Raw genomic sequence first — 15,439 nt, 5'->3', positions numbered from 1 at the left:
TACAAAACACAGGGATACAACATTCCATACCAAAAATTATCAATATTGTTCATGACTTAAATTGTGGCTAGTCTGATGATATAAGTACAAGTCACAACTGGAACAGAAGTACCATATAGGAATACGACAGTTCAAGTCAACTGTCTCATAGACTGAATATCAGAAATATACTGTGATTGCTACATTAAGTAATGAACAAAAATAAAAAAAGATTCTAGAAATAAAAGAAATAACCTTCCTTCACTTCTCTGTCTTTCCCAGCAAAAACTTCCCATATAGTTATTGATACAGTATATGAATCTGGTATACAAATAAAGTCATAATATAGAAAGATAGGAACATGAACAGGAATACAAAATGGGACGGGCACAGTAGCAGGTCAGCACCAGAAGAGGGAGCAACAGAAAAGGTGACAACAACAAACATAAAAACACAAAAGGACAAGGATATCTTCATACACAGTTGTCTTCACATAGACAGGTTCTCTCCTCATAAACCCCAGTTCTTTACATTTTTCTGGGAGCTAAGGTTGACATCTGATGACCTAAGCCACAGGTATGTTTGATAAAGCAATACCACAAAACTCTAGTCCCATTACTATTAAAAAGCTAAAAAGCAAGCTTTGTTACATAACCGCAGATATCTTGATAACTGCTACAGGACCGTCAGTTTATGTGGAATACAAACACGGGGACATAACATTTTATTTCAGATATCTCATACGGACTCGCCAAGATATAGTTTTAGAACTGTCAAGTAAAATTCCATATCCAGAAGGATATTCCATATCTGGTCTCACAAGGAAGAGTGGAAACAAACTGATACGTTTGTGCATGTAAAAACTGATAGGCCATCTAATAAATCATACCTGATGGCAAATGTGTAACTCTTCCTGCAACCCACTGAAATTAGTTTCCAAGGATTGGAAATAAATACATTCCTCCTCTCTCAAACAACTCTGATATAACTACAATGCAATATAAGTGGTCCCAGAACCAACAAACAAAATTCATCATTCCTCCAAGTCACTAAACAGAGCAAATCCTGAGGTTAAAAATATGTTTACATAAACTAATTTTCAATTATATGTATAAACTGATTTTAACTCCATGAATACAGAAACCCATGTATAATAATAATTTGAAAATAAAAAGAAAGAGTAAGTCTATTGGAAAATTGCTATATAAAGCGTGGGAACAAGTACACCTGCAAAAGAACACTTGTAGACACTCCAAGTGAAACCAGCTGGCCCAAGTGCAAAAACACAAACCAAATACCAACAAATCAGAGCAAACAGTGTACAGCAGAATGAGCTCCTTTCTTTTCTGGCCAATACATTGTTATACCTATCTCCAACATTCTTGAACATGATTTTAATGTTCACTTCAATGACAGAAAACATCATTTTAGCATGTTCCTGCAGGAGCAGAGCCATCTCTACAGATCTTTTAATGCTACATTTTTCGATCCAATAATAGGAATGTTTCAACTAAAATTCTGCTGTACACTAAATGCCAAAGCAATTCAGAGTGCTGTATATTGTAAGAAAAGTTAATATGCATTTTTATTCAAAACCAGAATATCACAAGAAGTGTTTTTCAGCCAGAAAGATAATATTCTTTTAAATTTAGTGTATGATAATAACCAAACGATAGCAACCATCATGTCATCAAATTTAACAAAATTTGAATTCAATAAACCACTAAACTTTATGTCCATAATATTATACACTTTCAATCACTTAGGCCATTCTAGAAGCTTATATCCTGAATTCATTAACCACAAACCTGGGAACAAAAATCCAGCCACTACCAAATGTTAAATGATGTTTAAAGAAGAGGTCAAGTACGATATACTTAATGCTTATAACTCACAAACAGAATATAATACTCAAAAATGTATAATAAAAAGTTATTGGTCTTTATATTCTACTAACTATTTGTAAGGTCTTTGGAGATGCCCAGGTGCTGGAAATAATTTTGTCTTGCACGAGTTCTCTTACAAGCCAGTAAACCTACCAACGCACAGCAAGGGTTGAATTAGCCTCTTTGATTCAGAAAGCCAGTGGTCTACCACCTGAGCCAAACAGACCAGCCACTTAGAAAATTAGAACAAATGAACAGTGAATTGAAGACTTGGATACAAAGGCAAGGAAGAAAATTCTCTGTCAAATTGTTAGAAATATTTTATACTTGGCTCAGGTGCTTTTAACTCCCTCATTCATTTACAAGCTGTAAGTCCTTTACTTAAATCAGACAGTACCATGAGGAGTTCAAGTAACACGCTTAGCTTGAACCTATTGTGTTGCATTAGGATACATAATATGCCTCAAGCAATACATGCAAGTCAACTACAAGCTTTTAATACCTTGCACTAATCACAGCTTTAATTGTACTAGAACAGAATATACATGGTGTAATAGTCAAACTCGAAAGTTAAAGGCCAGTTATAGAGGCGAGAGTTCAAAAACCATACCTCATGGATGATAAAGGGTGAGAAGTCCAGAGAAGTGCGGCTAACTTAAGAAATTGTCAGAAGTCCTATGCCAGGATGTGATATATCCTTTTCCCAAATGACAAGATATTTTCAAAACAATTGCATTTGTTTAGTGACAGTAATTGTTGTTATTGTATCAGAAATATAATTTACACAGTAATATTACATGATGATATCAAAGTAGAGGTTCAGTTGACATCTAAGGACCACTTCCATTGTTCCACAATAGGTATTGTGACATGAGAACCTATTTTTATATCCCAATATATCATAAGAGCTTTGAACTGGTAGACTCCTTTGGTAATCAAGCCCTATACACTATCTCTCACCGGCAAGTTTCAAACCTTGGATCTCAGAATAGTGGAGCTTTGCATTCTTAAACATAACATGCTCAGCTATGACAAATTTGCTGGAAAATGAAGTGTAAGATATCAGCTATGAATGGGCCAGAAAAGATAAATGCAAGATACTTGGAACAGACAAGTAGTACTTCAGTTTAAATTCAGGATTTCATATTAGCTGTACTTATAAGAGAACCATCAAGAGGATAATTTAGGAACAAGAATAACAAGAAATAAATAAGTCAAGTAAAGTTATGTCCTTTGTAACAATGACAAGCAACGGAAGAAATTGATGAGAAGTAATACATAATCCTTCCATTTCTATCCATGACAAAAGGCAACAGTGAAGAAAACAGTGCAATGAAGTTATTATTCCTTACCAAAATATCAATCATCAATCACCACTGATCTGCATTTAAGGCTGTTGCCCAGGTGGCACATTCCCTATCAACTGCTTACCTAGTCTTTTCTTAAATTATTTCAAAGAAGTTTGAAATTTATTAGAGATCTCCCTTGGTAAATTATTCCAATCTGTAATTTCTCTTCCTATACACAAATATATGTGCCCAGATTCGTCTTCTTGAATTCCAACTTTATCTTCATATTATGTCTACCCTTCTCTTTCAGCCACAAATGCAACATGAGATAAAAACCAATTCAACTTTTTTAAACTCAAAATGAAATACCTATTACAAAAACAACTGATTTTGATTCTTACCTAACACACGTTTGTATGTGTCACGAATTGTGTGCCCCTACCCACAGAGCTTGGCAGCGCTTCTAATCATGTTTTTGCAGCTTTTAATTTATTTAATTAACTGGAATTAATTTTAATTATTTGTTTTTCAGTATTGTTTAAACTTGTAGAACTACCTTTACAACCATTTTGAGAGTTTATAATAAACTACAGGGTCTCTCATATAAACCAGGATTGATGAAGCAGAGCTTTTACTCTCCGACACAAAAGCAGCATAGTTCTTGACCTTGCAAGCAGCCTGCATGTGTTCAACCTCATAAGCATCAGTCACAAGTCTGAATCTCAGCAGTTAACATGGTGAGACAGTTATCATTGCTACAGCGTATTTTCGTATGTAAAAGTTCTGGTTTCATCTCAATGGTCGTGTGAACAGTCATAACCCTCGCTATTGGTGTGCAGAAAATCCTAATGGTGTTTATGAAGTCCCTCATTATGATAGGACAATTGGTGTTTGTTATGCTGTCAGTGCAAAACGAATATTTTTTTTTTAGACAACAGTAAATGCAGAGAGGTACCAAGATGACATTTTTACGCTGTTCTTCCATCAGTTAACGGAAAAAGAAAAATCGTGTAGGTGGTTTCAACAAGATTCAGCCCCTGCTCATACAGCAGAAGATTGCCTTCTTGTAATCTCAGAAGTATCTGCAGACAGAGTGATGAGTGCTGGTCTATCTGCCCCTCGTTCTCCAGATCTAACAGCGTGTGATTTTTACTTGTGAGGTAAAGTGAAAGAAAAAGGGTATCAAACAAATCATCACAGATTGGAGGAACTGAAAGAAAATATTATGAATGAAATCAGAAATGTTACAAAGGCAGAACTCACTTGTGTCAGTCAGAATGTGGTTACCAAATACAATACCTGTATAACCCAGGAAGGATGAGACTTCCAGCATTATTTATAAGGTAAGATTTCATATAAGATTGTATACACGCTTAATGCAGGGCGGCCATGCACAAAAAAAGTTTGGCTGAGGCAGATGCCATAGCGCAGAGTACAAACACTGTGCATTCGGTCTTAGGCTATACGAGAGACTCTGTATTTATTTTTTAATCAAGATTCTTTGTCTTCGGGCTGCCTCCAGGTGGATGAAGAATTATTATGATGATGATGATGATGATGATAATGATGATAATAAAATTACTTATAGACTTATATTTGTTTCTCATGTTTATCCTTTTCTTTGTTTAATAACACATGAACTTAAACTGTAAACACTAAAAGATCTAAATTTCAACCAAATTAAAATATAGGGCTTTTCAATATTCATCAGATTTAAAGCCACACATCAGTGACAATTCACCATTCTTACAATATACAACACACTTACACATAAGAGAGCCATGCAAAAAAGCCGTGTACTTGTCAACCATACCAATCGTGCATTTGCTAAGTAAATGAGGAAGCAAACAAAAATTTAAGGGAAGCACAAGACAAACACAGACTTAAAATAAAAATTGATGAATCCTCTTTCCTACATACATCAATATTTCTTTATAGTGTAGGTGTTTGAAAATGGCACCAAGGTCCAAGTTTATGAAAACTGATAGATACACAGTGCTCAACTGTCTAGTTTATACATGCATTAAAGTATTTTAGGAGGAATATTTACGAATTCAGAAGGAAGGTCCTTAGATATCAATATGCAAAGTTGAACAGATAGTCCAAGATGACCAAGTTAAGAAAAATACTCTAAAATATCTTTATTATATTGAAAAATTGAAACCATCTTTCCTCCAATTTTTATCCTTCACTAATTTACTCTCAAGTTGAAGTAATGTTCCACCGAAGCCATGACAATCATGGTTAGAGTATTCGAATGAAGCCTCAATTAATAACCATTTTCCACAAGGATAAGAAAGTATGTTGATAGGCAGACAGCAACCATGGTTTGAATATATAATGCCTATCGATGAAAAAAATTATAAGAGGAATAATAATTTATATCACCAATTGATGTTACAAATAACTCGCAGAAATATTGAAGCAAAGAAAAAGGGCGAACAAAATTTTACAATGGAGTAATTTCTATTCAATAAGCAAATTTTCTTTGAAAGATTTTCTTTATGTAGCATTAAATTAACTTACAGTATTACTCCTCATTTAAGAATTCAGAAGGGAGGTCCTTAGATATTATTAATGGACTTAACATATTAATATGCAAAGTTGAACATAATTCTTCTAAGATGACCAAGTTAAGAGGAATACTTCAAACTACCATCATTACACTGAAAAATAAAGTGAACAGTATTACTCCATATATAAGAATTCAAAAAACTCTTAACCCTTTGAATATTACTATGTTGGGCTAAACTAAAATTAGTTTAGGTATGCAACAATCGTAAATAGTTTAATAACTTCACTGTGTTTCATTGAGAAACCCCACATCTGAATTCGTTATAACTTCAAGTCCGTGATTGCAGTCGCATGACGAGTACACTGAAATTATGCACAAACTAATGGAGTTTACAACAGTCTGAGTTTATTACTGGACGACAGAATTCTTTTTCCTTTTAATCTAGCAGTTTTTCTCACTCTCACTGTCAGTTACCAACATAGGCAGAATGATGTCTTACACAGTCCTGGAGTGTGTGTTTATTGTGAAGAAATACCAGCTTACCGAATCCATTATTGCCACTCAAAGGGCTTACCCTCACAAATATGGTGTTTGTGATAATCCTGACCAGAAGACAATTGTGAAGCTCACTGCGAAGCTGTAAGGAAGAGGTTCATTATTGAGTGAGAAAGAGAAGCACATGCCGACGTCAAGGGTGTCACAGATAACAGAAGATATTTGTGAGTGCCTGTTTCGCTTCCCTTGTTGAAAATCACTGTGCTAACTGTCACAGGAGACTGGATACTCTCTGACAATGTGCCAAAGAGCAGCTGAAAAAGCAAAAATCAGGCTGTACACCAACTGACGGAGCCCAATCATGACAGTGTTATGCACTATTGCAATTGGTCCCTTAACTTCATCAAAATAAACCCTGAGATTTTGACAATGATATGGTTTACCAATGAAGCTTGGTTTCATCTCTCAGGGTATGTGAACTCTCAAAACATTCTGGCATCAAAAAACACTCGTGACATCCACAAGCAATCACTTCACTCACAAAAGGTTGATGAATTCTGTGCAATTTCCACTGAGAATATTAGTGGACCAACTTTCTTTGAAAGCTCTGTGAACACAGCAGTTTACCAGGACATTTTTATGGTCTTCGTGGAGTAATTAAATGGCAGTGAACTTTCCTAGAGGTACTTCTAGCAGGATAGTGCCATGTGCCACACCTCCAGTGAGTCCATGGCACTCATTCACAGATTGTTCAAGGATAATGTTATCTCCAAGAATTTTGGCCTCCAAGACCACCAGACTTGTCATCAGAAGATTATTTCTTGTGGGGCTATCTTAAGGAGAGAATCTAGAAGAACAGACCAAGAACCACTCAGGATCTCCAGGCAAACTAATAATTCTTTATGAAATAAGATAAACTGTTACCAGTCACAAGCTTTATTAAATGATTTACTCCACTACACATTTCAGTGACTTTGCTCCATCATCAGGTGATGAAATGGTGATATATATAACTGTTGCTCTACTTGATACACAATTGTTTTTAAAGAAAATCATACTACTGCATTTAAGAGTAAGAGCTATAAACATTATGAATTTATACATCTATGTTGGGTCAACTATAGGTGAGTGTTGTCTCAGAAATATACAGCTGCTGCTAAAGCTTAATATTGTTATAGTAAATAATTTGGGGTGCAAGGCAGATAGATGCGCAACAAATAGCCTCTCCAATTGCAAAAGTCAACCTCACCTTCCCGTGGTGCTCCCTAACCACAGACAAGGCTCTGGCGACCGAATATATGGCGGAATAACCACATCACAATTAAGGATGGAGTAAATGGCATCCTTTCCACTCATAACATCTGGGGTGGGAGCAAGTGTCAAGGCTTAAAGGTGGCAGCCTCATCATGACACTTGGTGAATATGGGCTAATAACTCGCAGTCGCTTAAAACTAACTTATTAAAGAAACTAAGAACAGTAGCTGGACGGATCCTAAGACGATGAACTTTGGCTTGAAACAGGATATGAAAATTGGATTTTGGAACGTCAGAACACTGTACCAGACTGGGAAACTAACACAACTTGCTACCGAGGCAGAGAGGTACAGACTGGATATCTTAGAGTTAGTGAAGTAAGGTGGAATATATTTGGAGAGTTAAGAACTTTCAGGGGACAAACATTCCTCTACTCTGGTAAGCCAAATGAAAACGATCCACATCAGGAAGGAGTGGGATTTCTTATAAACAAGAGATCAAAGAACAGTCTGATTGATTGGAAGCCCATCTGATTAAGGATTATCACTGCAAGATTCAAGGGGAAGATCAGGAATGTTTCGATTGTTCAATGCTGCGCACCTACAGAAGAAGCGGAAGCAGATGATAAGGCTAAGTTTTATTCAGAACTACAGAGTACCATTCAGGCAATAAACAAATGGGACATTGTGATTGTGACAAAGTGGGTTCTGAAAATCTGGGTCTTGAACAAGTAATGGGGCGACATGGACTACGTACTAGGAATGAGAATGGAGAACTTTTGGTACACTTCTGCGCGAGTAATGAACTTGTTATCGGTGGAACCCTATCCCCTCATAAAGAATGCCATAAAGTGACTTGGATTTCACCAGAACAGCGAACTCAAAACCAGACTGACCACCTGACAATTAGCAGAAGCTGGAGAAAGTCTCTTCTGGATGTCAGAAATCAAAGAGGTGCAGATACAGGTAGCGACTGCCATCTAGTGGCTGCCAACATCCAAATTAAAATTGCAACTGCAAAGAGGCGATTTGAGCAACAAACGAAAAGGTTTGATGGTGGAAAGCTAGAGGATGATAGAAGTACGGAACAGTTCAAGCTTATCCTCAGTAACAGGTTTACAGCACTACAGTTAGATAAAGATGATGTTGATGAACACTGGAAGAAAGTTAAAACCACAGACACAGCAGAGGAGGTACTTGGCTTCAAGAACATCAGAAGGAAAGATTGGATGATATCAAATACTTGGGAATGTACTGAACAACGTAGGGAGCTGAAACTAAAGTTGAATAACTGCAGGACATGAACCCAGAAGGTTGAAATCCAAGTGGCATACCATGCTAAAGATTGGGAAGTTAAGAAGAGTGCGAAAGCAGACCGGAAAAAATTGGTATCAGACCTTGCTGAATTGGCAGAGACTGCAGCAAGAGATAGAAATATGAAAGGCTTGTATGACATCACAAGGAAACTCTCCAAGAAAAAATTTAAACAAAGTAGATCCATCAAGAACAAACAAGGAGTTATGCTCACTAATGATGAAGCTAAGTTGAATAGATGGCGAGAACACTTCATGGAGGTGTTGAACAGAGAAAATGTAGAGGAAGATAGACAAATGGTAGAGGTGAACGAAGATTGTGAAACTGATGGTATCAACACTGAACCACCTTCAAGAAACAAGATAAAAGAAGCGATCAACCAAATAAAGAATGGGAAGGCCCCAGGGGTGGATAATGTAGCACCTGAGTGTCTAACTGTGTACCCTGAAATGACAGCCAATCTGTTGCATCCACTGTTCACAAAAATTTGAAATAAGGAAAGAATGACAAAGGAATGGAGAGAAGGACTCCTTGTGAAATTACCAAAGAAAGGTGACATGACCAACCGTCACAACTGGAGAGGTATTACCTTGCTCTTGATTCCCAGTAAAGTGATGACACGGGTGATCCTGAACAGGATAAAAGCAAGGATAGAAAACCAACTGCGCAACAAACAAGCAGGTTTTAGGAGTAACCGCTCAAGCATAGACCAAATAAACACTCTACGAATTATTATTTAACAGTTTAATTAATACAATTCTGGCCTATATCTTCTGTTCGTGGACTTCGAGAAGGCTTTTGATTCAATGAAAAGGAACACCATGTGGAGAAAGCTACAGAAGTACGGCGTCCCAACTAAAATCAGCAAAATCATCAAAGAGACTTACGACGACTTCATGTGTAAAGTAATCCATGAAGGGAAGCTTTCGGAGCCTTTCTCCATAAATTTTGGTGTGCAGCAGGGGTGTGTTCTATCTCCAACTATCTTTCTCCTTGTTCTGGATGGCGTCATGAGGAAAGTTACAGAGGGAAGGCAAAGAGGCATCTAATGGGAATTGGGTGATAGATTGGAGGCTTTGGAATATGCTGAGGACCTATGGCTATTGACTCAAAAACATACTGATATGGAGGGAAAGATACAGGATCTGGAGAGAGAGGCGGGAGCAATGGGCCACAGGATAAATGCCCAGAAAACAAAAGCAATGAATATCAACGTGAAGAACAAACAGAAATTCAGAGTCAGTGATGAAGACATTACAGAAATCAAAGAGTTTACATATCTTGGCAGTGTGGTTATGCAGGATGTAGGAGCAGCTGCTGATGTCAAAATGGGAATCCACAAAGCAAATGCGGCATTCATACAACTCTATCTGATATGGAGGTCCAAAGAAAATTCAATGAAAACCAAACTTCACACTTTTCAAACAAATGTAAAAACAGTACTGTTATATGGTTGTGAAACCTGCAAAGTTACCTCAGAGATCACTCATAAACTACAGGTATTCATAAACAGATGCTTAAGGATAATTAAATGCATTTTCTCGCCAAAAGTAATTGCAAATGAAGATCTTTGGAAACAAACAGAAGAAGAGCCCATTGGCATACAAATAAAGCAGAGGAAGTGGATCAGCCATACACTGCAGAAGCAGCAGGATGCAGTGGAGAGAAAGGCTTTCTTTTGGAACCCCCAAGGACAACGGAAGAGAGGTAGACCCAGGAAGTCATGGAGACGCAGTGTGGTGGAAGAGGCAAACAAAAAGGGAAGACCTTTGGAGAAATCAAGACCATGGCTCAAAATAGGATATGCTGGCACTGCTTTGTCGAAGCCCTATGCTCTGCAAAAGAGTAAGAGGACATAAGTCAAGAGTAAATAATTTAATAAAACTTGTGAATGGTAACAGTTTATATTATTTTATAAGGAATAGATTTACAGTCACAGATGAGGCCTACACAAAAACATGGTTAAAACTAATACTTCTTCTCAACTTGAAGGTTGATGGGTAGCATGATTGTCCTTCAAGGGTTTTCTTTCCTGAGCCAACTGTCTAAATCGGTATTATGGGGATCGTCCTTTAATGTCATCCAGGAATTCAACTCTTTGTTGTCCTCTATTTTTACTTTTCCACTTTCCCTTCGAACAGTGTGACTATTCCAACTGTTTTGTCTTTTCTTGATGGTTTCTATGAAGCTGAGGGTTTCTTCTGCTCTCTGCAGAATTTTGTCATTTGTTACCTTGCTGGTCCAGGGTATCCGTAATGTTCAATGTCAACACTACATTTCAAATGCACAGTCTTTTCTTCTCTCCCTTCAGTAAAATACAGATTTCAGAGCTGTAGGTCACAATGCTCCAAGCAAAACTTTAAAGAAATACTTTCTCACTAGTAGTGATATGGCACTGGATATCAATAGTCTCATCTTCTTATTGAAAACTTATTTTGCCTCAGCTATTCGAGAATGGGCATCTTTCTAATACTTCCCATCAGATGAAATGATTATTCGCAAGTACTTCAACTGATTTACCTAAGCGAATCTTTCTCCTTATAAACAAATATTGTAATTCTGGTTACCATCTCATATACAGTACATTGTCGGTTTTAATTACATTCACTTTAATGCTGCACATTTCTGTTAGATCATTCCTTTTATTTAATGAGGTCTCTAGCCCTTTCACATACTCTGTTATCAGAGCAATGTCATCTGCAAAACATATTGTATGGTATAGTATGGTATGGATCAACCTTTTTTGTAGCAACAGGATTTCATGGGCTCCATGTCATTATTGGAACTACATTCCTATTAATCTGCTTATTACATTTAATATGTCATTTCTCAATTAATCATCACTTTGAATTCTTGGGTGTATGTGGCAGAGAACTCTTTCATTTCTTCTTCAATGTATTTATTAAATAGTAGAAGTTATAGACATCACAGCCAAACATCCACTTTTTAAAAATTTTGCTTTTTCTTGCCCCTTTCCAATTAGTAGGCTACTGTATGGTTCCTATACAGCTGGTAGATGATTTTCTGGTCTCTATAGTCCACCTACACGGAACTGGATTTGTACATTTAGTTTCAATCGATTCTTCTTTGGCCTTTTTTGTTCCTCAGTAAATTTTATTTCTTAGTTTTTTGTATATTTCATGGTTTCCCTTTCTTTTGGTCATCTGGCATGCAATCATTAGTTCCTAAATATCTTATGTAATCCAGGGTGTGTATGCTATCCTTTCTTATTTTCCAAAACACTTCACTACATCCATTGTTTCATGATTTCTTCCCACTTCTGTTCAGCGCTATTTCCAGTTGGGTTCAATTTTGTTTCTTAAAATTTCGTCCTTAAACTTCTCAATGCCCTGCAATGGCCTTTTTACTGTTCTTTTCTTAAGTTATAGCTGGATTGTCATCAGCACAAGGTTATGACTGGAGTCAACACCAGCTCCAGGTTAGCTCTTACTTGATTTTAATTTATACAGTACCATTCTCGGACCTTTACATAATCTAGTTGATATCTGTGGCCATTGCAGGCAATGTCCACATGTATCTCCTTTCTGGCTCCTTGAAACTAATATTTGTTATTGAAAGTGAATGACTTCAACAAAACTCAATGAATCCATCTCCTTGTTCATTTTTTAAAAAATTTGCTTTATGTCGCAGCACCGACAGGTCGTATGGCGATGATAGAATAGGAAAGGCAGGAAGGAAATGGCTGTGGACTTAATTAAGGTACAGCCTCAGCATTTGGCTGGTGTGAAAATGGGAAACTACGGAAAACCACCTTCAGGGCTGGTGACAGTGGGATTCAAACCCACTATCTCACGAATGCAAGCTGACAGCTACGTGCCCCAAACCACACAGCCACTCGCTCGGTTGTTCATTTCTTGGGCCAAGGCCAAACTTACCCACCTCCTCTCTACCATCATCTCACCATCATCCGACTTTCAGAAAAACAGGTCACCTATGCGCATCAAATAGAAAGACCTGCACCAGGCGAGCTGAACATGTCCTTTCGACACTCCCGGAACTAAAAGCCATATGATACATGAATATATTAAATAAATAAATAAGTTAATTAATTAAATAAATGAATAAATAAATAAATAGCTAATAATAACAATAACAATAATGCTATTTGCTTTACGTCCCACTAACTACTCTTTTACAGTTTTCGGAGACGCCGAGGTGCCGGAATTTAGTCCCTCAGGAGTTCTTTTTCTTGCCAGCACCTTCAAATTCCACCAGACTGAGCCAGGATCAAACTTGCCAAGTTGGGGTCAGAAGGCCAGCGCCTCCGTCTGAGCCACTCAGCCTGGCTAAATAAATAGCACTGCCACAGCCATGTTCATAGAGGAGTCAAATATTTCTTTTTCTGTAGCAATAATAATATTACAGTACTTTAAAAAATATTGTTTACTATGGTGGCCCCAGATTCAAGTACTATAAAATCCTAATTCAAGCACTATAAAATCCTACCTATGCTCAAATACCAGTAATCCTTATCTGGCTTTAAAAATATTTTCAGTTAAATGCAGTATTTTCTTCATATAGCCCATTCATTGTAAGTCAGAGAAATAAAGTCTTTGTCGCAATGAATGATTTTATGCTAGGAAAATATTATCGAGAAATGTTCATGATCTCAAACAAACCCAAGAAATTTACTTGCTTTTCTACTTGAGCTGAAGGTCTCTATCTTCGACTTTAGTGTCCCAATTTTGAAAGTCCCTAAATTGAGCCCAAGTCTCCAATAAACTGTACAAATGTTAGAGATGAAGTTGAAAATTAAAAGAAACAAATGAGGACAAAAATTCTTCAGCACAAATTTTTTCCATGATCAGAAATGTCAAAACTGCTACATTTCTACAAACAATCAAACAATTATATTGAAGGGTGACCCAAATACACTACAAAATATTGCTGCTAGAGTGATAGAGCAACACCCACCATGTACTCATAACATTCACCTTTCAATTATCTGAAATTACGGCGAGCAAAATAATCAAATAGTAAGTCAACCAAAGATGTATTTGTCCAATGATCTAAAAATAAAGTATAAAAACTAACTTAAGAGAAAAATATATAATGGTCACCTCCAAGTTATTTCTGAAACTTTACAAATGTAAAATGGATATATTATACTTTGAAATGATACAATATTACTCATCAATTATATATATGTAGCATAACTACTGGAGATTTGTACGCAAACTAATATCCAATACAGAACTCAAATGTTCTTCGTATCTACAAATAAGAGAGAGATCCAGAACAGCATTCAGAACTGAAATTCACCTTCAAAATTGTTAATAACATACTCACTGTTTTACAAGACCTTTATCTATCCCACTGCTTAAGGAAAATGCTCCCCGGTCAGTATCTTTTAATTCTAATACTTCCATCAGATCCAATTCTAAGTCTGTAAATGTCCGGCCTTCATATATCTATACCTGACACGGAATGTCTTCTCTGTGATGGAGGAACCGGGGGATGATGAACTAGAGCAGCACGGTGATGAGAGTGATGACAGTGGTGGGTACTACCAGGCAGACTACCGGCGCACACTGAAACCAACAACCAACAACAACGCCCGGCACATCACGTCACAGTCTAGCAGCAAGCATACAGCACAGATCAGCTCGACAAAAAACATACAATCACAACACATATTACCAATTCCAAACAAAGTCTTCAATGCTAGAAAATGACACATCCTTCACCTCTCATAATTCCAGCTTCTTTACATAACAAAAGGTAGCTCATTACATCTTCTTACAACCAGGGATGGACCGATACAAATTTAATCAACTTCAGCATCAACATTGTTCACTATTTTAAGATACTAACTTTCTTGAGCAATGCAAGTAATCAATGGTGACTAGTTTCCCCCTCCAACAGAAAAGGGCTAGGACTGAAAAGATAGTGAGTGGCTATGGCCTTAATTAAGATACAGGCTCAGCACCAACCTAATATTTCAGTTTGATTTATTTGAAATTAGAGCTCTAGACACTAGAAAATTTACACCAAGTATCAAATATCATATATACCCATACAATTTTTCCATCCTTAATTTTGAAATGAAAACCTGGGGGAAAATGAAAATTTTTGCATAATATTTTCACCATGATCATGTAAAAGTTTTCAGTCATCAACATTTTTTCTATTCTTGGTACATTTTTGTTTTTTGTGTGCTTGTAAAATATGCGGTCATGGAAACATTAAGGCTACACAGTGGTGTGCATAATGATGTGGCTCAATGCTACGAAAGTAATTGTGCAATATTGAAAACCACCCTCATAGCCAAAACACAGAAGAAAGGATGCCAATCAAAATCTTACGGTAAAAGACGCAACTTTTAGCAACTACACGTATGTTAAGTAACGTAGTGTACAGAGACTGGGTTGATCATCAATTTCTCAATGCATCTGTTACTTTCTTTGTTGTTTCTGTTCACAATGAAATACGGCAACCAATAACGAAACTATCATCATCTACAAAACACTTATACGACCTGTGCTTACACATGCCTTGGAAATTCAGGGGGCAGGGAGGATGAGGTTGACTGAGAACCAGATGGATGGATGGATGAGGAGTCATTGAAGAACTTCAGAAAATGGGTTATAGAAATTGGAAAGATTTAGCATTGGATTGAGATAAACGGCAGAAAATTGTTGAAGAGGACAAGGTTTATAATGAACTGTAAAGCCACAGAAAAATAAG

The 15,439-nt window shown here is 36.8% G+C and overlaps 1 protein-coding gene across 2 annotated transcripts in view; it reads right to left on the bottom strand.

The window, feature by feature from the left end:
• Positions 1-15,439, bottom strand: part of chico (insulin receptor substrate 1 chico) — a 454,841-nt gene that overhangs the window by 216,505 nt on the left and 222,897 nt on the right. Inside the window, exon 9 of one of the 2 annotated variants that reach the window (XM_067136485.2) lies at positions 14,170-14,283. The exons of the other annotated variant lie outside the window; for it this stretch is intronic. Coding sequence (XP_066992586.2) covers positions 14,170-14,283 — 114 coding nt within the window. The remainder of the gene's footprint in view (positions 1-14,169; positions 14,284-15,439) is intronic. 2 annotated transcript variants of the gene reach the window in all.

This window comes from Anabrus simplex, chromosome 1 (genome assembly GCF_040414725.1).
Source record: "Anabrus simplex isolate iqAnaSimp1 chromosome 1, ASM4041472v1, whole genome shotgun sequence".
NCBI lineage: Eukaryota > Metazoa > Arthropoda > Insecta > Orthoptera > Tettigoniidae > Anabrus > Anabrus simplex.
This window is presented reverse-complemented; position numbering and strand designations above follow the sequence as displayed.